Source organism: Tiliqua scincoides, chromosome 4, assembly GCF_035046505.1.
Source record: "Tiliqua scincoides isolate rTilSci1 chromosome 4, rTilSci1.hap2, whole genome shotgun sequence".
Classification (NCBI taxonomy): Eukaryota; Metazoa; Chordata; class Lepidosauria; order Squamata; family Scincidae; genus Tiliqua; species Tiliqua scincoides.
The window spans coordinates 222661913-222685535 of NC_089824.1; the positions used below are offsets into that span (position 1 = coordinate 222661913).

The following is a 23623-nucleotide window of genomic DNA, read 5'->3' on the forward strand; positions in this document are numbered from 1 at the left end:
CGGGAGGGAGTCGTTCCTGGGCAGGGGGAGGATGGGCTTCCCAAGACTCTCGCGGCGCACCTGCAGACAATTCGCACCACACCAGTGTGCCACGGCACAGTGGTTGAAAATGGCTGTGTGCTGCGAAGCGACTGCATTTCCAAGCCAAGCTCCATCAGGGCAGCTGGAAGTTTGGCTATGATGTCGTCACTAGGCATGTAGAAAGGGTGTTGCAAGACAGTTAGGACACCATGTAGATACAGAAGGGTTCTGCGTGGCCGTGGAGGCCCTTGGAGGGAGCGCATGGCTGCACTTCCATTTCACCATTTCACCATGTGTAGGGGGCCACACTGAGAGGACTAAGTAACTTGTGGAACAGTGCCAAGGATTTCTCTCCCAAAGGTGCAAGTTCTCAGGAGAAAGCTCCCAGTGTAAACTGTTAGCTGAAGTTCCCGTTCTCTGAAAATCTGTCCTGCAGGTGAATATGAAAAGGGAAAAGCACATCACCTGGGAGGCAGGTAATGATGGGGTCATCTTGATCAATGGAAATTGTGGAGACCCAGACCCTATCAAAGAAGAAAGCAACCCAGTTCCAGAAGTCAAAGGGAAGAAGAAGGCTGCAGGTATCCTTGGGCAAAACTCTCCTCAGTCACAGTTCTTGTGCTGGAGGCAGTACAGTGCAGTGGTTGGAGAACTGGCCTTGAAAAGAGAAATGTGCTTTTAGGTCACTCAACCACAAAGCATTCCTGGGTGATGTGGGGTCAACTATTGTATTTCAGCTTAATCCACATCTTTTCCCAGAGGAAAGTGGGATACGAATCTCCTAAGTAAACTTGGTTGTTATCTATGAGATATATTTGTGGAGAAACACTCTTTTTCACCCCTCAGTTCTTCCCACAACCATTGTGTCCAGTGGGATGATTCAACTGGGGAGTGTGGTGCAGAAGGGTGGGAGGAGTGTCGCCTGGCCATACAAGGATGCCTGTATGTGGTTCTTTTTGCACAGGGACTCTTGCCACCTGCTTATGTCCCTTCTGCAGAGCTCAGTGGCCATTCAAAGTCCTCTGGACTTGGCCAACAAGCAGGGATGTGCAGTGAGGGGGGGGGAGGGAGGAGAGGAAGAGCCTCCCCACCTGAGTACTTTGAAAAATGCTGCAACATTGAAAAAGTGGCTGCGCTTTTCAAAGGACTCCGGTGGGGAGGCTCTGCCTCTCCTGCCTCCCCACCCACTGCATGTTAGTCAACAGCGAGGTTTGTACTTGTTAGAAGCAGGCAACATCCCAGGTCGGCCTATTCCTGGAGGGTGTGGTGTGGCTCCTCTTCTCAGCCTTACTGAGCATGGGAGTGCTGCAGTGCTAGGTGGGTGGGAATACTGGGCACCCTTAACCATAGACTGAGTGATGCATGGTAGGCAGAACTGGGGCAATAGACCAGTAGCTCTCCATTGTAGCTCAGAGCCCATGATGGGCAATATGAAGAAGGCAGGACTGGAGCAACTTCTCCCTGGCGCCTCCTGCGGACAAAGAACAAGTTTTGAATGGAAAAGTTCTCAGAGTCTGTGCCTTGTCCTTATGTGTTATCTGGAGAAAGGATGAAATCATCAGCCTTCCCATTGACTCAGCTCACTCTGGCTAATCTTTCCCTTTGTGCAGATGATGCAAGCCCAGAAAAAATGGTGTGCAAGATAAGGAGGAAGGACAATGGTGAGATCCCCAAGGAAGATCAGGAGGTAGGCCCCATGCTGAGTGTTGGATTGTGTTCTCTGGCTCTTTCCTGCCCATATGTGTAAATTTACTATTCTTATATATCCCCAACACTGTGCCAGGAGTGCTGGTGAAACCCTTAGGGGTACACGATGACAATAGCTTTCCTCTGCTGTTCCCCACAGCAACTAGCATTTTGTGGTACGCTTCTGAACATGGAGGTTCCACATAGCTGTCACTGCTAACAGCCATTGACAGACCTCACCTGTTCATTCTCTTCCATGAATTTGTGTAATCCCCTTCTTAAGCCATCTAAGCCAGTGGCCATCACTGTGATTTGTGGCAGTGAGTTCCATAAGTTAATGATTGGCTATGTGAAGAGGTTCTTTCTTGTTCCTGTCCTACCTCTACTACAATCATCTTTACTGGGTAATTCCAAGCACTAACCTTATGAGAGGGGGAAAAACATCTCTCTGTCATGTTTGATTCTACAAACCCCTCTTACGTGCCCACTTTCTTGCCCATTTTTTTTTCTGCGTACACTCACCTTTGATACTGACACTCCAAACTGTGTGCTGGGGTTTCATACCCATTCCATGTCTCTTGGCCACCATGCCAAGCCAACCATAAGCAGCTCCCATGTTTTTAACCCTTGCTCTTCTACTGCTTCACTAGCTTTAGTGGAACTGGTCTTGAACCCTTGCTCCTTTCCCAGTGAAATGGAGGCATAGCCTATTTTTGGGTCTTATATGCACCAGGAAAGGAGAATGAAGAAAAAAAAAGCTATGTTGATCCTTTTGGTTCCCAGGTACGAACTCGCGGAACTTCAGGCTGGGAGAACAGCTTGCGGCAAAAGCCCCCACCTCGCATAGTCTTCCAGGCTGGGCCAGCACCGCAAGAGAAGAAACCAAAGGACCATGTGGAGAGTGTGGAGGGCTTCAAGGAGCGCCACAAAATCAGGGTAGCTTCTCTTTTGGGGAGTGTAAAGGTGCTGCCTAGCAACTAGGTCTTTTGAGGAAGGACAAGTGTTATTTAGGGAATACAGTTGTCCCCCTGCTTTTTATTTATTTATTTCATTTACTTTATTTCTATCCTGCCCCTCTCCCCATAAGGGTGTGCAAAGCAGGGCATATATTCCTGCTGCTACCAAAATCACAGATAACAGTGAACACTGTACTTCCTGTTGCTGCACGTAAGCCCTCCAATTTTTTCCTCTTTGTGTTTGGAGGGCAAGCACTAACAAGCAGGTGCAAAGAGGAAGCCATTTGGAGGGCTGCAAATGGGCAAATAAAACAAAAACAGATGGGATGAGTGCAACAGGATGCGGAGGATTTGTGGACTGTGCATACCTGAAATGGAGTCTGGTTATGGGGGGGGGGGTTTACTGTATTTTGATATCCCACCTTACTTGGTCAGTGGCCAACAGTAAGTGACTGAGGGCACAGTCCTAACAAAGAGCGCAACCCAAACGTTCAGATAGGTCGGCCCAAGTCCGTGGGAGGGTCGCAAATGTGCCATAAAGCACGTCTGCACCGCCTTGAGGGGAAGCCAGGCTGGCATTCTGAGAAGTGCTGGCCGCGGAGGCTGGCAGGTGCCTCTGTGCCAGCTTCCTCTCCACTGCATGTGTTGGCCCGCCTGCGCCGACACAAGCGGAAAAGATAGGCGTGAGGGGGCGGGGAGGACGGAGGGAGGGTGATGGGTGGCCCTGGGGATGGTCGGGTGAGGAGAGGGAGATGGGAGGAGAGGCTTCAGGAGGTGGCACAAGTCCGAGGAGACCCATAGGTGCCAGCAGCCCTTACCTAAGGGTAAGGGGAAATGTTTCCCCTTGCCTCTGGCTAAGTTGTTGCTGGCCACAGTCCTGCACTGGATACAGTGCAAGCCTCCTGGCTTGCCTGTTCCAGCACAAGTTAGGATTGCACCCCAACTTTCCAGCATTGGCATAGCTGTGCAACTGGGGCATGTGCTACTTCCTGCAGTTGGGGCAGTCACAGAGGCCTCCTAAAGGTAAGGGAATGTTTGTTCCCTTACCTCCGAGTTGCATTTCCCCTACCTCAGCGCTGGAAAGTTGGCTAGGACTGCGCCATGACGGTAACAAATAAAAAAATAATAAAAAAGAAGGTAAACTACAGTATGGCACTTCCATAAAACACTCCAAAAAGCTGCAGTGAAAACTTGAAGCAGAGCCTCAGTGAATACAGCAAAGTTTAAAAGCCTGGGGGGGGGGGGCGCGCGAATGGTGTTCAGGCACCACTCTGTGGGGTGGGGGAGTTTGTCTCAACTCCCTAGGAGCACCTCCAGGTGAGGCGCCAACCTGGAGAAGGCTTCATCCCTGGGACCCACCAAGCCAATCTTCCTCGAGCAGGTCCATTGTGTGGATGACTTCTCCCCCATCTGTTCTGAGTCTCCTTTTTTGGCCCTGCTGAGGCTCAGATCCCCCTTCCTTTCTTCCTCTCTCCAGTTTTCCAAGCGGATCTCTGCAGCTCCCCAGATTGACTTCTCTGAGGACGACAACTCCACAGAGTCTGAGCTGAGCCACAGCAGTGGTCCTGTGACAGGTGGAGTGACAACACTGAATGGCTGCTCCCCAAGGCTCCGGGGAGTGCTGAGGAGTGCTGAGGAATACCAGGTAGGAGGAAAAGGACTTGGTGGCCTTGTAGTGAGGAGGTGGCTTTTGTATCTACCTGGAGCCCTTTTCCTGGTTCCGCTCTTGTTCCTTCACCTTCCAGCTGCTTGAAGGGCAGCCCCCTGCGGTTCCTGCTCCTACCCCCCTGCATAGGATTGGTGCCAAGAACATCTGCCCCTTTATTCCTCCTCCTCCTCCCATCTTCATCGCCTTCCACCTGGTTTCCTTCCCACTGCCATTCAAACAGCTGGAGGCAAAGGAACAAGATAGAAAGCAGGAGAAGGAGCTGGCAGCCCGGAGAAGCTGTTTTCCATCTGTGTCCCTCCCCCCACTGCCTTTTGAAAGAGTGGCAGACAGTGAGGATGGCCTTTCCTCTCTCCTTCCCCCACCCCATTCTTTGAAAGGACAGCTTATTGGTAGGCGGGGCGGGGGGCGGGAGGGGGGCTGAGGGTTTTGGTGGTAATGACAAGTTCATGGCCGCTCATTGTCCCCCTTATGGACATTGTCCCCCTTGTGGACTCATGGGGCCCATTATAAGGTTGGCACTGGCTCCCTTATAAACATCGAGTACGTTTGCGAGAGACTGAAAAAGTGGGACAAAATCAAGTGAAATAAAAAACCTGCACACATTTTCCTGGGTCCCTCCAGTACGAGGTGTAAGGGGTGGCCAGCCCTTTGTAGCTCTGAAAGGTTCTGCTGATTGTGGCGTGACCTCCTGCAGACTGGCAGCCTCCTTGCCTTTGAGCTCTGCTTCTGAAGGCCAGGAGGAGCAGACCAGCCTAGCCTCAGAGCTGTTTGCCACCTTCTGTAAGAACGCGAGTCCTGCTGGGTCAGACCAGGGTGAGTTTGATGTCCAGCTTTCCAACCGAGGACAGCCAGATACTGGCAGGATGCCCTTCAGCGGGATATGAAGGCAACGGCCTTCCTTTGCTGTTGCTCTCCAGCCACTCTTCCACACGGGCATCTTAACTAATAACCCCACGAAAACCTTGTATTTCTTCCTTTCTGATCTCCCTTTTCACTTGCTCATCTTTTTTCTGTTTGGCTCACAGGATGGGAAGGATTTCCGAATCGGCGAGCTGGTGTGGGGGAAGATCAAAGGCTTCTCTTGGTGGCCTGCTATCATTGTGTCGTGGAAGGCCACATCCAAGCGCCAGGCCCCCTCTGGGATGCGTTGGGTGCAGTGGTTTGGTGATGGGAAGTTTTCAGAGGTGAGTCAAAAGGGATTGGAGGGAGGAGTGATGGATTGTGGAGACTCTCAGGGACTCCTGCTGCGTGGACTGCACCGTCAAGGGGATGTTCCAGGCTCTGTTGATTGACATCTCATTCCTTCAAGGAGGCATCTGTTTCTTAAAGGAGATGGAATGGAGGATTGGGAGCAGAAAATTCCACCTTGGGCACAATCCAGTTGGCATCCTGCCAGATGTGCCTTAGTGGGGAGTTTGCAAGAGAAGCATTTCTTGATCATTCTTGAAGCATTAATTGCAAAGTTGAGTGGTTAATATGTTATGAAAGAAACACAGAATCAGGCCTGGCAGCAGAGGGCAGCCAGGTCAGGCACTGGCTGAGCACCCAGCCAGCCAGGCTGGCCCCAGCCCCTTAGTACTGGTGACAGTGCTGACACCCAGTGTACCATCGAGTGGGCACCAAGAGGGGCCCAGTGCTTAAGAATGTATTGAAGGAGTGTTTGCAGGCTGTGCTTTCCAGTTGTCCCGAGTTATTGCTTGCATCCACCAAAGGTGGGAGGAGTGATGACAGGTCTGTCCAGTGCCCAAACTTGTACTTGTAATGCACATCCACCACACTCCATGGTCCCTTGTCTGCTTTGGAGAACTAGAAGATTGACGGGTGAGCTGTGTCTTCTTTTAGTCCCCTTGCTTAAGGTCCTTCCACTTCTGGCTCCTGATTTGGATTTAGAGGCATGGCTTGCATGACTGTGAATGACACATTAATGACAAGTGGCCTTTAGAGATTGTTCCTTGCCCCTGGATAGAGGGTCGGTTCTTTGATGTACTCAGCAGAGTAGAGGCATATCTCATTTAGCCACATGTGCTCTGGGGACTATGAATCCCACCAGCGTGGGTGGTGTAATGCCTCTCATTGTGGGCTCTGTGATTACGTTAATTACTAATTAGTGATATGGCATGTATATGGTGCTTCCTTCCATGTGTTTCACATTATCAGAAATCCTTGCAAGAATTCTGTAAAGTTGGCAGCATTATTCTCCCACTATTGCATGGGGTATGGTGATTGTGGCTGAGAGTGAGTGCGTTTTCCAAGATAAGTTTATGGTGGAAGTGAGAGGGTGGGTACAACTCGTAACTGGCCTGTGCATACAGTGCGAGTTGAATTAGCACCCTATAAAAGATCAAACCACCAGAAGACTGTGGGACTAAAACTGTCTTCATGCCCCCTTTATTATCTGTGTTAATGATGGGCCAGAGATCAGCACCCAGATGGAGTCCAGGCAGGTTCATGTAAGTGAAAGTGATAAGGTTCTCAGATTATTGTAGCCAGAGGCAACAGCACTCACAGTTAAAATCTCTAGGTATACTGGCCATAAAATTTGTAAACAACTAATGTTTGTATTTTATTTGGATGCCAGTTTTGGAGTGCAAAGGATCAGGTCTGCTACCCAGAAGTTAAAGTCTTATGTCATCATTATGTCATCATTATGTCATCAGAAATTGATAATTGTACCATCTTTCTACATGATTAGATGTTTAAATGGAAGTCTTTAGTAATCTTGGGAGTAAGAACTAACTTAAAAGGAAATTGTCGTTTTAAGTGTCTTTTATAATTACCTTAGGATGAAGACCCATTTGAATTGTATGCCTCTAACTCAATTTGAGTTTGGGAAGACCTTTGCTGTTAGAGCAAAGGAAGTTGACATTTCCTTTATATATAGAGAACAGGAGGTTGACATGCTTTAAAATGGTGGAGTTTTGGCTTTGGATGCCTGATCATGTCTGTAGTGACTGTAGGATGAAATATTTTTTAATTTACCAAACATTAGTTGTTTTTGAATTTTATGGCTGGCATACCCAGAGATTTTAACTAAGTGCTAGGCCATATAGACTTTAAAGGAGGCAACCAGTACCTTCAATTGGACTGGCAATCAGCAAAGCTGTTAAATGCCCAGATTGCCTTCACTTCACTTCCCCAAGTAAGTAAACTTAAGAGGAAATTTGTGATTGTACCTCTTTCACTACATGGGAGCACTAGCATGCAGACATTTGCAAAAATGTCTTGACCAGCTTCCAAAACAAAAAGTGCTTGTGTGTGTGACTGTACTATGCATTTCAGTAAGAATATTATAAGCTGCTATTCAATTTAAAAAACATTCACAAAGTGGAGTGCTTATTCAGAGCCCAATCCTGTGCAGATCTTCTCGGAAGTAAGTCCCATAATAATCAATGGGGCTTACTCCCAGGTACATGCGGATGGGGTTGCAGGCTCAGTATGCTAATTCAGGCTCCGTCATTCCCTCTGCAGGTCTCAGCAGACAAACTGGTAGGTCTGGTGGCATTTCGTGAACACTTCAACACCACCACATTCCACAAGTTGGTGTCCTACCGGCAAGCCATTCTTCATGTCCTGGAGGTAATGGGGGGACGACGACAAGTGGGATGGGATTGGCAGGGATTTGTGGCACACCAAGAGCCTGCATTCCCTTAATGCGTGGGGGTGGCAGGTGCAGTAGCAGCAGAGGTTTCCTTCACAGGGCAAGGCTACAAAATCCTGGTCTCCATATCTCCTTCCAAGGGGAAGAGAGAACTGGGTGCATCCTGGGTCTCTGACCTGAGCAGGTCTGCTGCATTACACAGTGGCTCTTTGGCAGGGCTAGAGGTGTGTCTTGGCCTCTGCTGTGGTCAGAGGCTACGTTCAGGAAGAGTCTCCTGCAGATTTGCACGTCCCACTGCAGTGAGAGAGTGGCTGGTGAGATTTGAACAATTCCTGCCTTCCATCAGCTGGGCTGCCCACATATGATTGGTCTGCCCTCCTTGCAGCGGGTAATGTGAGGTCTCCAGCCTTGATCCATCCTGCCTTGTATTATCTCAGCTATCCTGGGTCAGGGAAGTTATTCCCATCATCCCCTGCTCCCTTCGCCTCCTAGCCAGAGATTAAGCCTGGGGTGATCTTTCTGCTATGTTAGTGTACAGCCTCTGACCTGTTGCCCTCCACTCCCCTCCCCCAGGTGGCAAGCAGCCGAGCAGGCAAGGTGTTCTCTCATGCCACAGGGGACTCTCTGGAAGACAAGCTGAAGCCCATGGTGGACTGGGCCATCAACGGCTTCAAGCCAACAGGAGGCAAAGGACTGAAGCCGCCCAAGACCTCAGGTATGGAGCTTGCCCTGGGGAGGTCCTGGGGCAGATATTCAGCAACTGGATGGTGGAAGTGTTTGCTGCGAATGTGCTCGTGCTGAGTCAGCTCATTGTGCCAGCAGGCACCTCTGCTGCTTACCTTGTGCAGAGTCTGCCTTGCTCTTGAGTAGTCAAGGTCCCTTTCCCAGCCTTGCTTCCTGTGCTCTGGTCAGTGCAGTGGCGGAGGATTGAGACTTCCTCCCTGAAAGCACATGCTCTGCGGCTGAGCCCTTCATGCACATGCACGTCCTCCTTTGCTTTCGTTGACATCTTCCCTCTCCTGTACGGAGACCAAGGCAGTCTCAGGGGGTCTCTTGTCTAGCCACTGGTCAGTCCCAGACCTGCTGGCTTCAGCCAGCCTTCAGGTGCCTTCTCCCCATGCCATGGTACTGTGCCTCTTGGGCTTCTCCCAGTGCACTGTTTCCTGAATGCCCCTTTGCACTGACAAAAGAGTGTTGTGTGAGTGTGCTGCTGCTGTGCATCCAATGAATCAGAGCTGTTGAAGTGCTGAAGCTGTCCCACCTCTGACTTTCTTATGGAAAGAGTTGCCTGCACGACGTAACAAGCCTCTCGGAGAGGAGGCTGAGTTGTGGCGGAGCAGTTGCTTAATGAAGCATTTGGTTTGGCCACTGATTGAGCCCTTTGGATTGGTTTTGAGCTATTTTGATGCACTGCAAATGGAGAAATAATGGCAGACTCTTTTGCTTGCAGTGGAATGGAACAAAATAAGTACAATGGTAACCATTTCACTTCAGGAGCAAGATGCACTGCTTGTCTTCCTCCCAGTGCTCTGGCTGCTCTCTGTTCTGTCCAAAGAGAGATGTGACTGGGAGTGGGTGGGCAGGTGTCCCCTTTGGTGCCCTCTCTGTGGCCTGCCTTTTTCCTGACTCTGCAGCGGGTGCCTGCTGTTTCCTCACTGACCACACACTGCTTGTTTTTAGTCTTGGTTTCGTTTCTGGAGCAAGGTAACCAAGAGATTTGAGGAATGGGTTCAGTTCCTGTTCTCAAAGAACTCTCTGAACTGGTCTTGGGATTCTGGTTCACTGTGACTTCTTGATTTGGAGGATTCTGGCAGCTGATCATAAAGAGAGGGTGGGCCCCCTGTCTCCACTGCCCACCCACAAACCAGTCTCTGTCCTCCTCCTCCTCTCAAAAGCAGCAGATGCCTCCCTTGACTTGCTGACATCTCTTTCTAGCAGAAAGTCAACTCCCCAGCAAGAGCCCAGCTGAAGATGAGGTCCTCGCTGAGCCCACCCCTCCAACCAAGAGACTGAAGACCAATGTCTGCAATGGGGGTCACAAGGAGCAGGCCGAGGGGAGTCAGAGCAGAGGTGAGGCTTGTGCCTGATGGGGCGTGGGAAAGGGGTATCCTCAGAGGACCAGATTATCCCATCAGCAGGGAAGACTTTTCCTGTATATATCTCACACCAGGCCACGGGTGGCAGAATAATATGCAGCATTCACTTGACTTTCATCGCTTTGCTCTTTCAACCTCTTCCTATTCTAACCACATTTCAGATTTTGTCCACCTGCTTTCCTCTTTCGTCCACTTTCATCCAACCTTCCATCACGTTCATCAACATTCTTATATTTTTCTTTTATTTACATTTTGGAGGCATTTGTGTATCTTGTGTAGTTTAGTTATTTATGTTTTTCGCCGACCAAAATAAATCTGCAAGCTAAATGGGGCTGTGTTTTGACATTCATCCATTTTTGACTTTCATCCGTCTCTGGTTCCTAACCAGATGAAAGTGCAAGATATTGCTGTAAAAACCAACAGCAATAGCCTCCTTGCATGTTGAAAAATGCCATGTTTGGGGAGGGCTGGGCTGAACCTGTCTCTGTGGCATGTTAGCTAGAGGACTAACATGCAGGAAGCTTTTTAGTGGCAGCGTATTTAAATGCTCTTTCCCCCCACCTGACAGAAGATGTGTTGATGGCCTGGCTCAGAACCACGTTATGCATGGTGCGCTGGGGACATACAAAGGAGGAGCCTGTGCCTTTGTGCCCTGCTTGTGGGCTTCCCTTTGGGACACCTGGACCAGATGGATTTTGATTTGATTTGAGTCAGCAAGGTTCTAATGTTCTTTTGTAGCCTGAAGTGGTACAAGCCAGTCGTACAGGCTCTGACTATCTGCTTCTGCAGAATATGCTGTACAGACTAGGTTTCAGATTCCATATGGGCTCAGTGAATGCTTTAAGATGGGCAGCAGAGGGGAGATGGTGTGTCATTAAGAGGAAAGGAGGGGCATTCACTCACCCTGCCTTACCACTGTCTTTCCAGAACGGATGGCTTCTGAAGCAAGAAATAACATGAAGAGCCTGGAAGGTAAACACTTTCTCAGCTTCAAACATGTCTGTGGTTGACTTGGAGCCCCTGCAGAAGTTTCCGTTTAAAGGTTGCAAGAATCGCCCACACATCTGAATATCTGATGGAAAGAAGCAGTATTTTGCTGCACTGACATGTTGATCTTGCCTGTGACCTGAGGTTTATTTCAGGACACTGATGCGACCAGGCCTGAGCCAGCATCTTCGTTGCTCCATTTTTATCCAGTTTTTGGAAAGAAAACTGAGTTGGAGCAGCTGAAATGGCCAGAACCTGTTGGTTCTCCTGTGCTTCTCAGTGGCTGTTGATACCATCAACTAGGTGGGGGCCCTACTGAACTGCCTGGCTGCAGTGAGGTTGGAGGCTACCAGGTGGAGGTGGATCCAGTCCCACATGATGGGTAACTGTCAGCACAGTTCTACGTATGTCTACTCAGAAGTAAGTCTCATTGTGTACAGTTGGGGAAAGTATGCATATGATTGCAGCCTGCGAGTCTATGGCTCCATCCTGTGGCCTTCGGCTTATTGTGGCATACCAAAACCCTCTACGAACCTGCCTGAGAGCCCCATCTTGCCAGAAGCCCTCCTTGGAGGCATAGTCAGTGAGGGCTTGTGAGAGGGCCTTTTGCCCTGAGGTTTCTAGGACTTGGGAGGACCTCCCAAGAGAGGAATGCTTTTAGGATTGCCCTTTTACCACTTGATTTTAGGCAGGTAAGGCCTTATTGAGATGAGCTTTTCCAGAGGAACTGGTTTTGTCATTTCTGTGGTGGTTTTTTTAAAGCTGTTTATGAATACTGTTTGATTTATAAAACGTGATGTTATTTTGTGGGTCGATGTTTCACCCACATTGCAAGCTGCCTTGTGTGCGAAAGAAACTGAGGAATGATGAAAATAAAAGCCACCAGCCTGTCATTCTTCATTTCAGACAGATGTTTATCATGTGGGAAGAAGGATCCAGTGACCTGCCACCCACTGTTTGAAGGGGGCCTCTGCCAAACCTGCCAGGTAAGTGTTAAGGTGTTTTGGATTCCATTCTTTATGGAGGGGAAAAGGTGAGGATAGGATCAGGCCAAGGTGCAGTGTGATCCTATGAATGAATGTCTATTCAGAAATAGTCCCCTTGAGTTCAGTAGGGCTTGCTCTCAAATAAATGCTCATAAGGTTGCAATCTGAGTTGCTACAGTTGGCTGCAGTTTCAGAGCAAAACATGGAGCTCTGATAAATGGCACCCTTCGACAATAGCTGTAGTTCTTAAATTTGCAGAGTCTTGGCTTCTTTGCCTCTTATTACATTTCTGTCCTGCCCACAAAGACACTCTTGAAACACTTTATAACAAAAATACAAATCCAAACAATGAAATTGCTAAAATCACCATATGCAACGCAAGAATAAGTAAATATGGTACAGCTTAAACTAAACTAAGCTTGAGCTTGACATTGCCAGCTCAAAATGTGTTGGAATTTAAAGCTCTCTAAATGAGAATTTTTTTATTTCAACTGAAATGCAACAGCGAGGGTTTCAAGTGACCCCTTTGTGGGAGTGTGACCCCATCTAAAGTAGTCTGTTCACCAACTCCATGATTTAAGTGCCCACTTAGGTCTGTAGTCTCTGACTTCTTTCATTGGTTCCCATTCAGCTCATTCCTGCCTCCAGGCCATGAGTTCAGGATTCCACTGCCTCACTGGGATTTGAGGAGAAATAGATATGTGACTGAGTGTCATTAGTATTCCGGAGACACTGGATTCTAAGTCCCCTGATGGTCCCCTTAACAGTTTTATGTTATTCCTGCACAGTAACTGAAATTCACCCAGATGCAGCTGGAGATTTGTACAGGTCCATGACATAGACTCATAGAGCACTAGAGATGGAAGATGTCTTTGATGAGGTTATCTGGTACAATCTTGGCTCATATGCAGAGCTGTCTGGAGGAGCACCCTTAAGTCTGTCCAGTTAAAATAAATTCCCTTGGAGAAAAAGAGTGAGAGAGGAGTTTGCATTTCCCGGCAACTGGGGACCTTTCTAGGTTTGGCCATTGAAACTTTTGGTCTGTTCTGTGATGATTCCTGACTTGGGATCAGGATAACCCAGGCAGCCCCAGGTGTTTTCAGCCCCAGAAATGTTTCCCTCTAGGACCGGTTTCTGGAGCTGTTCTACATGTACGATGAAGACGGGTACCAGACCTACTGCACCATCTGCTGCGAGGGGAGTGAGCTGCTGCTTTGTGGCAATGCCAGCTGCTTCAGGTTGGCCACATCTTCTGCCTTGCAGAAGGCCCCCAGTCCCGAGGCCCTCTCCCTTCTCCCTCACCCAGCTCCAGAGCCTTCTAGCCTTTTAGCAAACCCTCAGACTGGAAGAGGAATCCGTGGTGTTACAGGCTCCTGCTTTTCTGCAGGTGCTTCTGTGTGGATTGCTTGGATGCCCTGGTGGGGCCAGGTGCAGCTGACGCAGCCAAGGAGCAGGAACCATGGAGCTGCTATGTGTGCCAGCCACAGAAGCGCTATGGTGTGCTGCAGCGGCGGGAAGACTGGAACATGCGCCTGAAAGAATTCTTCACCAATGTCCAAGGACAAGAATATGTAAGGTCATGGGGTGTGGGAACTGTGGGGGTGAGGAAGATGACACCAGTGGTGTAGCTGTAGGGGGCGGCGTAGTAAATATTGCATACACTGCAACATGCTCTGTAAACAACCCCTCTCACTCATTGTTGACCATTCTGACTCTGCTGCGCATTGCCACTGCCCAGAATGGCTCTGACGGCAAGTGGGAGGGGCAGCTTACACGGTATATTGCAGTGCCTGCAATACTTGCCGCACAGCCCCCCATAGCTATGCCACTGGATGGCACGCATACCAGCTGGAGGGACCACACCTCCCACCTAGCTCTTCCTTCTGTAGCAGGATAAGAGGGTTCTGGTGGGTAAGGCGAGGAACTTGCTGGCCTGCTCCTAGGATGCCTGTTCTCATCCTTTTATTCCATTCTTAACATTTAAGGTGGTTTACCAAAACAATAAAATAAACAAAATTCAAAAAAGGTTTATGTAAAATCTGAATGCTTCTGTGACGTTTTGGAGGAATGAACTCTGTTTTCCCTCAGATCTTCCATTTAATATGCTGTAATATGGATTTAATATGGCCTTGTGCATGGACATCCCAGATAGTAAGGGCCTTGGGCAGGAAGGCATTGCCACAGTTTGGGTGCCGCCACTGAGAAGGCCCCCTCCCCAATGGCCCCCTTCTTGCAACCAGGACAGTGGGGTTGCTAAGAGGAGAACATGCTGTGTAAATATCAAGATTTAACATAAGAACATAAGAACAGCCCCACTGGATCAGGCCACAGGCCCATCTAGTCCAGCTTCCTGTATCTCACAGCGGCCCACCAAATGCCCCAGGGAGCACACCAGATAACAAGAGACCTCATCCTGGTGCCCTCCCCTGCATCTGGCATTCTGACATAACCCATTTCTAAAATCAGGAGGTTGCGCATACACATCATGGCTTGTACCCTGTAATGGATTTTTCCTCCAGAAACTTGTCCAATCCCTTTTTAAAGGCGTCTAGGCTAGACGCCAGCACCACATCCTGTGGCAAGGAGTTCCACAGACCGACCACCCGCTGAGTAAAGAAATATTTTCTACTGTCTGTCCTAACCCGCCCAACACTCAATTTTAGTGGATGTCCCCTGGTTCTGGTATTATGTGAGAGTGTAAAGAGCATCTCTCTATCCACTCTGTCCATTCCCTGCATAATTTTGTATGTCTCAATCATGTCCCCCCTCAAGTGTCTCTTTTCTAGGCTGAAGAGGCCCAAATGCCGTAGCCTTTCCTCATAAGAAAGGTGCCCCAGCCCCGTAATCATCTTAGTCGCTCTCTTGCACCTTTTCCATTTCCACTATGTCTTTTTTGAGATGCGGCGACCAGAACTGGACACAATACTCCAGGTGTGGCCTTACCATAGATTTGTACAACGGCATTATAATACTAGCCGTTTTGTTCTCAATACCCTTCCTAATGATCCCAAGCATAGAATTGGCCTTCTTCACTGCTGCCGCACATTGGGTTGACACTTTCATCGACCTGTCCACCACCACCCCAAGATCTCTCTCCTGATCTGTCACAGACAGCTCAGAACCCATCAGCCTATATCTAAAGTTTTGATTTTTTGCCCCAATGTGCATGACTTTACACTTACTGACATTGAAGCGCATCTGCCATTTTGCTGCCCATTCTGCCAGTTTGGAGAGATCCTTCTGGAGCTCCTCACAATCACTTCTGGTCTTCACCACTCGGAAAAGTTTGGTGTCGTCTGCAAACTTTGCCACCTCACTGCTCAACCCTGTCTCCAGGTCATTTATGAAGAGGTTGAAAAGCACTGGTCCCAGGACAGATCCTTGGGGCACACCGCTTTTACCTCTCTCCATTGTAAAAATTGCCCATTGACACCCACTCTCTGCTTCCTGGCCTCCAACCAGTTCTCAATCCACGAGAGGACCTGTCCTCTAGTTCCCTGACTGTGGAGTTTTTTCAGTAGCCTTTGGTGAGGGACCGTGTCAAACGCCTTCTGAAAGTCCAGATATATAATGTCCACGGGTTCTTCCACATCCACATGCCTGTTGACCTTTTCAAAGAATTCTATAAGGTTTGTGAGGCAAGACTTACCCTTACAGAAGCCATGCTGACTCTCCCTCAGCAAGGCCTGTTCGTCTATGTGTTTTGAGATCCTATCTTTGATGAGGCATTCCACCATCTTACCCGGTATGGATGTTAGGCTGACCGGCCTATAGTTTCCCGGGTCCCCCCTCTTTCCCTTTTTAAAAATAAGCGTGACATTTGCTATCCTTCAATCTTCTGGCACCGTGGCCGTTTTGAGGGACAAGTTGCATACCTTAGTCAAGAGATCTGCAACTTCATTCTTCAATTCCTTAATAACCCTTGGGTGGATGCCATCAGGGCCCGGTGACTTATTGATCTTTAATTTTCAATGAGGTCTGAAACATCTTCTCTTTTAACCTCTATCTGACTTAACTCCTTGGTTAGGAGGGGCCGTTCGGGCAGCGGTATCTGCCCGAGGTCTTCTGCCGTGAAGACAGATGCAAAGAACTCATTTAATTTCTCTGCCATCTCTAAGTCTCCTTTTATCTCCCCTTTCCCTCCCTCACCATCCAGAGGGCCAACCGCCCTCTGTAAAATGTAGTCTCATAACATAATATTAAAAACCCAACCTAGCAAGACAGACAGATGACAAAATGAACTGTTTTCCACAGTCTAGGGATAATCAGTCAACCCCTGGGGTAGAGGTTCAAAAGGCGGTGCCATACATGATAATGCTGCCCTTGCTCAGCCGTCAGGAGTCCCCACAACCAACACTTCTGTCTTATCTGAATCAGGTTTCTGTTTGTTTGCCCTCATCCAGCCCATCAGTGCGGTTTAAGAACATAATACCCAGGCCAAGAGGATCTGATCTGCATAGTAAACAGATTATTTAGCCTGGTTTTCAGTTTACTGGATATGGCAGCCTTACAGTAGTGGCAACCAACTCTCCTGCTGTGGCAGCCAACAAACAAGCTCATGCAGCACTTTGGGTAAGGAACCTCAAGGGCTGATGGTGTTTGTTTCATGCTTATCTTTTCTTTGTCTCTCATGATAGGAGACGCCAAAAATCTACCCTGCCATCCCAGCTGCAAAAAGGAAGCCAATCAGAGTTCTGTCGCTTTTTGATGGCATAGCAACAGGTAAGACAGTACAAGTACTGTACAAACTCAGACTTCATGCTTTTGATCAACACCCTAATGGACATGAGGACTAGAAACCGAGGTAGAGCTTGGAGCTGTGTCCTTAGGTCCAAGATTAACTGAGACAATGGTCATGTTGCATGAGCCCTGGCCCCTTCAGCACTGGCTTCCCATTGGGTCAGCCTGAATGACACTTATCTCCCAGTTCTGTATGTTGTATGGAGGGGAGTGTGACTTGCCTTCCCTGTTCTCCTCAGCGACAAAGTGTACATATGCCATTTACATGTGCAAAATCCAGTGCACAAAGGCTAAAATTTTGCAGTTGGTTTGCTGCAATGCAGGAACAAATCTGGTGATATGGTCCTGTGCATGTTGGGCTTTGTGCATGTAGGCAGCATGTCCTCATGTGGACAGTGGAGCTGGGGATGGAGCACAGAGTGAGTGGGGGGAGAGCAGGTGTGCTTTTGATTGCCTCTTGCAACAGGGCTGGATCCTGGCCCATTTAGCGGCGCAACAATAAATCTGTTCACAGAAAAAGTTAAAAACAGATGCACCCAAAGATGCGCATGAACAAACAGGCAGAGGGACCAGATACAAATGTCAAAATCCAAGCTGGGAACATAAACAAACACCAAGGGGCCGCATGCCCAATTTCTCATCCAATCTGCTTCCTCTCCATAGGTTACCTGGTTCTGCGGGATTTGGGCATTAAAGTGGAGAAATACATTGCCTCTGAGATCTGTGAAGACTCCATAGCTGTGGGAACTGTGCGGCATGAAGGGAACATCAGATATGTGCATGATGTCAGGAACATCACCAAGAGAAATGTGAGATGTGCTGCACATATACCTCATGTCCTTTATTTGTCTTCTCAGATTGTGTTGGGAGCCACATCTGTTGATCTGGCACAGTGCTGGCTTCAGTCTCACTGGGCCCTCTTATTTGGAGTCATACATTTATTACATTTAAATCCTGCCCTTCTGCCAGGGGCTCAAGGTGACATCTTTCCTCTCTCATTCTCACAACAACCTCATGAGTTTGGGTTGGGAGATGATGACTGGCCCCAGGTGAAACTCATGGCTGAATGATGTCTTGAACTTGGTCTCCTTCAGCTCAGTCCAACCTAGAAGTCTCTTGAGTGGCTTATTGCCAGCTCCTTGCAAAGTGCAGAGGGATGGAGCTGTGTGGCTGTCTTGATTTTGGAGTCCTCACCTGACCTGGCTGCCTTCTGGAGCTGACCTGGTGGCAGCTGTGGAAGCCCTTTCCAAGCCCGACTGGGTGCTAAAAAGTCATCTTTGGGTCAGCCGTGTGGGATGTGAGACCGAAGTCCAAAAAGGCAGTCTGGAGTTGCGTTGAGGAATGGGAAGGAGACGTTTTGGCTGAGGGAGGTTGGTCAGGCAGGAGCACAAAAGCATCCTTGTCCTCTTAGGAATGATCCACGACACCATGCCAGGGACAAGGATTTTCGCTTGCTCTGAAAGTTAGAAGGCTGCATTTGGAGCCAGTGAAGATCTCAAATGCATGGGTGGGGAAGGAGAGGCCAAAATTATATATTCACTTTTGTATCCCACTTTTGTATAAATGAATGTGTATTGTTTAAAACAATTCACAAATCTAAACTTTTAAGTGTTACAGGTTGAGTATCCCTTATCCAAACTACTTGGGTTAGGAAATGATCCAGATTTTTGAATATTTGCATAACTATAATGAGGTATCCTAGAGATGGAACCCCAAGTGTGTTCATACTTCAGAAAACGCTTCTTAAGTGCTCCTTGTGCTCACTTTTGTGTTCATACTGCATTCAGACTTCTTGTGTTCACACTTCACAAGTGCTCCTTCTGCAATCCACAGTGCACTGCCCTTTCAGTATTCTTTACTGGTGAGGAACAGCACTATGCTGGCCAGGCACAGAAGAAATTTAAAAAAAAAGTCATGGCTCCCAAAATGTTTGGATTTTGGAATAGTTTGGATTTTGGGTGTCTGGAGAAGGGGCACTCAACCTATAACTGCTGGCTGAGAGTGCTGCCACATGACCAGAAGGAACCTGGTCCTTTGTCTATGCCAGAATTTACCCATCTTTCTTACTGGGGAAGTGGGGTGTTCATCTAAGATGAATACAGGTCCATCCTCAGTTTCTGCAAGGGTTCAGTTCCTGGAACCCCACAGATACTGTGAATAATCAATTCCGCTTTCTGACCCACAGAGGACTACCTGGATGCAACTGGAGGTCACATCCAGGAGGTCTTCTGAGTCACAGGGAGGCCCTCCCTGTTTCTCAGAAAGTCTGCCAGAGTCTTTTAACAGGCACTTGGTTTTTGGAAAACCCAGAGGTTCCTGCTAAATTGCTCCAGCAGGCATTCTGGTGGGTCCTCCAGCTGTGGGTTTGGAACCTATAGCTGGTCAAATCCCTGGGTACTAAATCCACAGATGAAGAGGACCCACTGCATGCTGATCACTGTATGCAGTTGTTCTTTCACCTGATGGGTAAAATTTGGGGTTGAAAGAACAGAGAATGTTGCTCTTTTGCATTTCAATTTGCTAAGTCCATCTGTCTGTTTCTCTCTTGCAGATTGATGAATGGGGCCCATTTGACTTGGTGATTGGTGGGAGCCCCTGTAATGACCTCTCCATTGTGAATCCTGCTAGGAAAGGCTTGTATGGTAAGCAGTCTTTATGGGATGGGGATGGTCAGTCTTCTTCCAGCTCTGGTTTTATTAATGCTAGATGCTCTTCTGACCTGTGCACCCCCATTTCCTTCTTGCAGAGGGAACTGGCCGGCTGTTCTTCGAGTTCTACCATCTCTTAAATTATGCACGGCCCAAAATTGGAGAGGAGAGGCCCTTTTTCTGGTTATTTGAAAATGTTGTGGCCATGAGAGTCAATGACAAAAGGGACATCTCTCGCTTTTTGGAGGTAAAAACCCTGCTGCCAAAGAAATCTGCTGCCATCAGTTTATTTCAACTTGGACTGTTTTAGCTGTGTGCCTAGATGTCAGAAAGACTGGTTTTGAGCATTTCTACACCACAGTCTTCAATTAGTCGAATACAGAGCTATTCAAGCTGGGGTGATTTCTTTGCTCAGCGTGTGGTTGATCTGTGGAACTCTTTGCCACAGGATGTGGTGATGGCGACTGGCCTGGATGCCTTTAAAAGGGGATTGGACAAGTTTCTGGTGGAAAAATCCATTACGGGTAACAAGCCATGATGTGTATGCGCAACCTCCTGGTTTTAGAAATGGGCTATGTCAGAAGGGCAGATGCAAGGGAGGGCACCAGGATGAGGTCTCTTGTTATCTTGTGTGCTCCCTGGGGCATTTGGTGGGCCGCTGTGAGATCCAGGAAGTTGGACGAGATGGGCCTATGGCCTGATCCAGTGGGGCTGTTCTTATGTTCTTATGTGATGCCCCAGCCTGACAGCCCTGTCCCCTGCTCCCTTAAGGGGCAGGGAGAAGGCAGCAACGTGATCCCCAGGGGGGATCCCCACTAAGGGGGGCTGCAGGGACTGGCTTGTACTCACCAATCCCTGCAGCATCCTGTTGGGTGTGCAGGGAGTCCTGCAAGAGCGTCTGCAGGGCTCCCCAGTGAAAGCGGAGCAATCATGCTCCACTTCCGGTTTTGCAGAAGTAGAGCGTGATTGCTCCACTTTCACCTTTAGAATGTTGGGGAGCCCTGCAGATGCTTGAGCTCCTCCTGGGGATTGTGTCGCTGCCTTCTCCCCACCCCTGCCGCCTCAGTCCCCTCCCCCTCAAGGACTTACTGCAGTCCTCAAACTGCCTGAAAGTTTGAAAACCGCAGGTTTAATAATTCATTTCTCTTTATAGGAACTGTAGTTTTGTGATAGGGTGACACATGGCTAAGAGATCTCTCAGAACTCAAAACCAAACTGCAATTCGCAGGATTTTGTCGGGAAACCATGTCACATAACCTTGTTAAGTCACCTTAAATTGTTTCTGGCAAGGCGGGGCAAAAAAAAAAATCTTCTAATAAATAATAGGCTCATATGTAACCTACATTGGAGTGGGCAGACTTAAGAATAGCAAAAGATCAAAATGTTAGAAAATATGTTTCTAGTTTATTATTGTCTATATCCCAGAGGCTGATGGGGCAGGAGGCCTCAGTGGGAGAAAAAAATAGTTTCAGAGTCTCAGGCCATCTTTATAATGAGAAATGGCCTGAGAAAAATGGCCATTCATACACCTTGTTCTTTGGAGAACAAAAGAGGTGGCAGGGGAGGAATGGAAAGATTCTTTCTCCATAAGTGCCTTATGTTTCCCTCCTCAAAGGGGATGCTCTGCCTAGTCCAAGAGAGAGCTGCTTTTAGAAACTGCCTCAAACAGGTGACCTAGGAATGGGGGAAGTTCTTCCTAACCCTCTCCCCCTTTTCTCCCAGTGTAACCCAGTTATGATTGATGCCATCAAGGTCTCAGCTGCACATAGAGCACGGTACTTCTGGGGCAACCTGCCCGGGATGAACAGGTTTGTGTTTCTCTCCATCTTCTTGCCTCTCTTGTATCAAACAATTTAATATTTACCCAGTGGGTGCAGAGGTTGCAAAGCCAAGCTGGAGTCCTGTGCAGAGTTAAGTATATGAACGTTGTATTGGATCAAGACGAGAAATACACAAATGGTGGCCAGTGTTGAGGAGGGTAGGATTCACACTGCCCGGTGTACTTTCAGGATGGGCAGACATGAGGTGCCCTTGGTGGGCTTCATGCCTGCATTGGCAAGAATGTGCCACACCAGAAACATTGTGTCATGCTTGGAGAGCAAAGTAAAACCGAAGGATGCATAAGATTTGTTATACTCGCTTTTCTTTAGACATTTTCCAGCTTAAGCTAGGCCTCACAACATGGGCATGTTGTGCATGATTGTGCATTTCCTGACCATGATTGTGCATTTCCTGATCACAGTAGTACCCTATGCCTCCCTACACATCTTCAGAGTGACACGCCTTAACATGATTTGACCAAAAAAGGAAAATTTCACACAGTTTTTAAAGTAATAGGAAATAAATTGAAGGAAAAATCATTTCTTTGTTTCATGGACCCCTGAAGCCCATTTATGAACCCTCCTCCTGGTGTCCATGGATTACAAGAGCCCGTTCCAGAGGTTTGGCCACTCATAGACTTTTCTCCCCCCCCCCATACTTTAGCATATCATATAAAATAAGTTTGATTGAGTGATCAGGAGGAGAATGGATTCTAAAGTATAATGAATGTTGCTTGTCTTTAGGCCCCTGGTGGCTTCCAAGACTGATAAACTTGAACTTCAGGAGTGCTTGGAATTCAGCCGGATAGCAAAGGTAAGAGTCAAGGCTCAACCCCCTTTTCAGAGTCTGTTCTCTGTTCTTCTTTGGAAGGATCCAGAGTAGGGAATGGATTCTTCCCTGGTTTCTCCTGAGCACCATGTATGATAATTCCCTTGGACATGCTGCCGAGTGGAGATTCTGGCTCTCTCAATTGTATTTGTGGGTTACAATCCTATCTGTAGGATCTGCTGGCAGTGTGCCCCTGCAGCCGCCTCTCTGATGGTATGCAGAGCTGGGCCGTTGGCACACAGGCAATCCAGGTATAGTGGTGGCAGGGGCAGATCAGGGCAGGGAATAGGGCGGATCTCAGCAGCCGCAACCTCCGCCAGATCTGATGCTTCCATTCTGGGTCCGACACACCCTCTGGGCCCTAGCAGATCTACACAGCAAAGTAGTTGGTGTAGATCTAAGTAGGCCTATAGGGACCAAAGCAACAGTGAAGGAAGTAAATAAAAGTTTTCATTACTTACCTCTCCTGGCTGGCCTGGTCCCTGGCATGCTGGATGTGGAGGAGGCTGCACTGGTGGCCCTAAATCCTGTGAGCCAGCAGGGTATACAATTGGGCTGATGCTCTCCTCTTGAACTTTTCTTAACCTCTGCCCTTGTTTCTCCCCCTACCCCATTCCCAGGGTTTTTCCTGGCCCTGTGGTCTCCCTGCTAAGTCAGATGGCAAAACATGGTCCTTAATTAGCTAGCAGAAGTACAAAACATTCTGTAAACATGAGGGCACAAAATGAGCTGCAGAGGGGACCTTTGGGCTGCAGGTGTGGGGTCATTATGCAAAGCAACTTTGCTTTCCACTGATGAGTAGATGCCGGGGGATGGAAAGACTCTCCTCCGTTCCAGAAACCTCAGCCATGACGTGGGGTGGCTGATTGTCCACTGGGTGCTGTGGGGATATTTTTAGCTATAGGGATGCCTTCAGTGCCAGTGTCAAAGGACAAACAGCTGCCTCCCTCTCCTCTCGGCAGAAAAGCAGACATACCAAGGATGTCTGTGGGCATTTCTGGCAGATGCCTGGGAATCATAAAATCACTGGGTCACAGCCCCCCCTCTGCTGTCATTAAATGCGGCCCACCCCTGCCTCCTCAGTCCTCGTTCCTGGTGGGACCTGTGCCGGTTCATGTGCCTTTGTGGTTTACAGTAAATGTCTAGGTTCAGGGAGTTCATTGTAGTCTTTGTTCTTTTCTAGTTGAAAAAGGTCCAGACCATAACCACAAAGTCCAATTCAATCCGACAGGGGAAAGCCCAGTCTCTCCCAGTGCGCATGAATGGCAAAGACGACGATTTGTGGTGCACTGAACTAGAAAGGTGAGATGAAAGGGGGTGGGGAAGAGAACATATAAGGATGGGGGAGGGAACATAACAGGGAGGAACACAGGTCAGGTTTTGTTCTGAGCAGCTGCCCTGGGGCGGAACTTGGAGAGCTCCAGCCTGTGGCTCTCTCTGTGGCCTTCTGTGACAAATGGCTTGCAAGTTACTCTGTCAGAAAAGTACCTGATATGGTAATTTAGCAATCTCTTGCGCAAGATCACAGTCATCATGAGGGGAAGTGTCATTTCACAGTGGTTCTTCTACCTCAAAAAAGTAGGCCTT

The 23623-nt window shown here is 48.4% G+C and overlaps 1 protein-coding gene across 1 annotated transcript; it reads left to right on the forward strand.

Moving 5' to 3' along the window:
- Window positions 1–463: 463 nt before the first annotated feature.
- Window positions 464–23342, forward strand: DNMT3B (DNA methyltransferase 3 beta). Its single transcript, XM_066624744.1, has 19 exons — window positions 464–602; window positions 1632–1708; window positions 2491–2643; window positions 4141–4308; window positions 5358–5516; window positions 7801–7908; window positions 8504–8645; window positions 9866–10000; window positions 10954–10998; window positions 11920–11999; window positions 13125–13237; window positions 13387–13570; window positions 16637–16721; window positions 17403–17548; window positions 19291–19381; window positions 19486–19634; window positions 21110–21195; window positions 21952–22021; window positions 23220–23342. The coding sequence occupies exons 1-19, from the start codon at window positions 464–466 to the stop codon at window positions 23340–23342; spliced, it is 2253 nt and encodes a 750-aa protein (XP_066480841.1).
- Window positions 23343–23623: the final 281 nt, after the last annotated feature.

What these genes read in the sequence shown, in the direction of transcription:
- DNMT3B (XM_066624744.1), top strand. Translation starts at nt 464, where the DNA reads ATGAAAAGGGAAAAGCACATCACCTGGGAGGCAGGTAATGATGGGGTC. An exon ending in AGGGAAGAAGAAGGCTGCAG is followed by an intron (nt 603 to 1,631) that starts GTATCCTTGGGC and finishes CCCTTTGTGCAG; the next exon opens with ATGATGCAAGCCCAGAAAAA. An exon ending in GTGATGGGAAGTTTTCAGAG is followed by an intron (nt 5,517 to 7,800) that starts GTGAGTCAAAAG and finishes TTCCCTCTGCAG; the next exon opens with GTCTCAGCAGACAAACTGGT.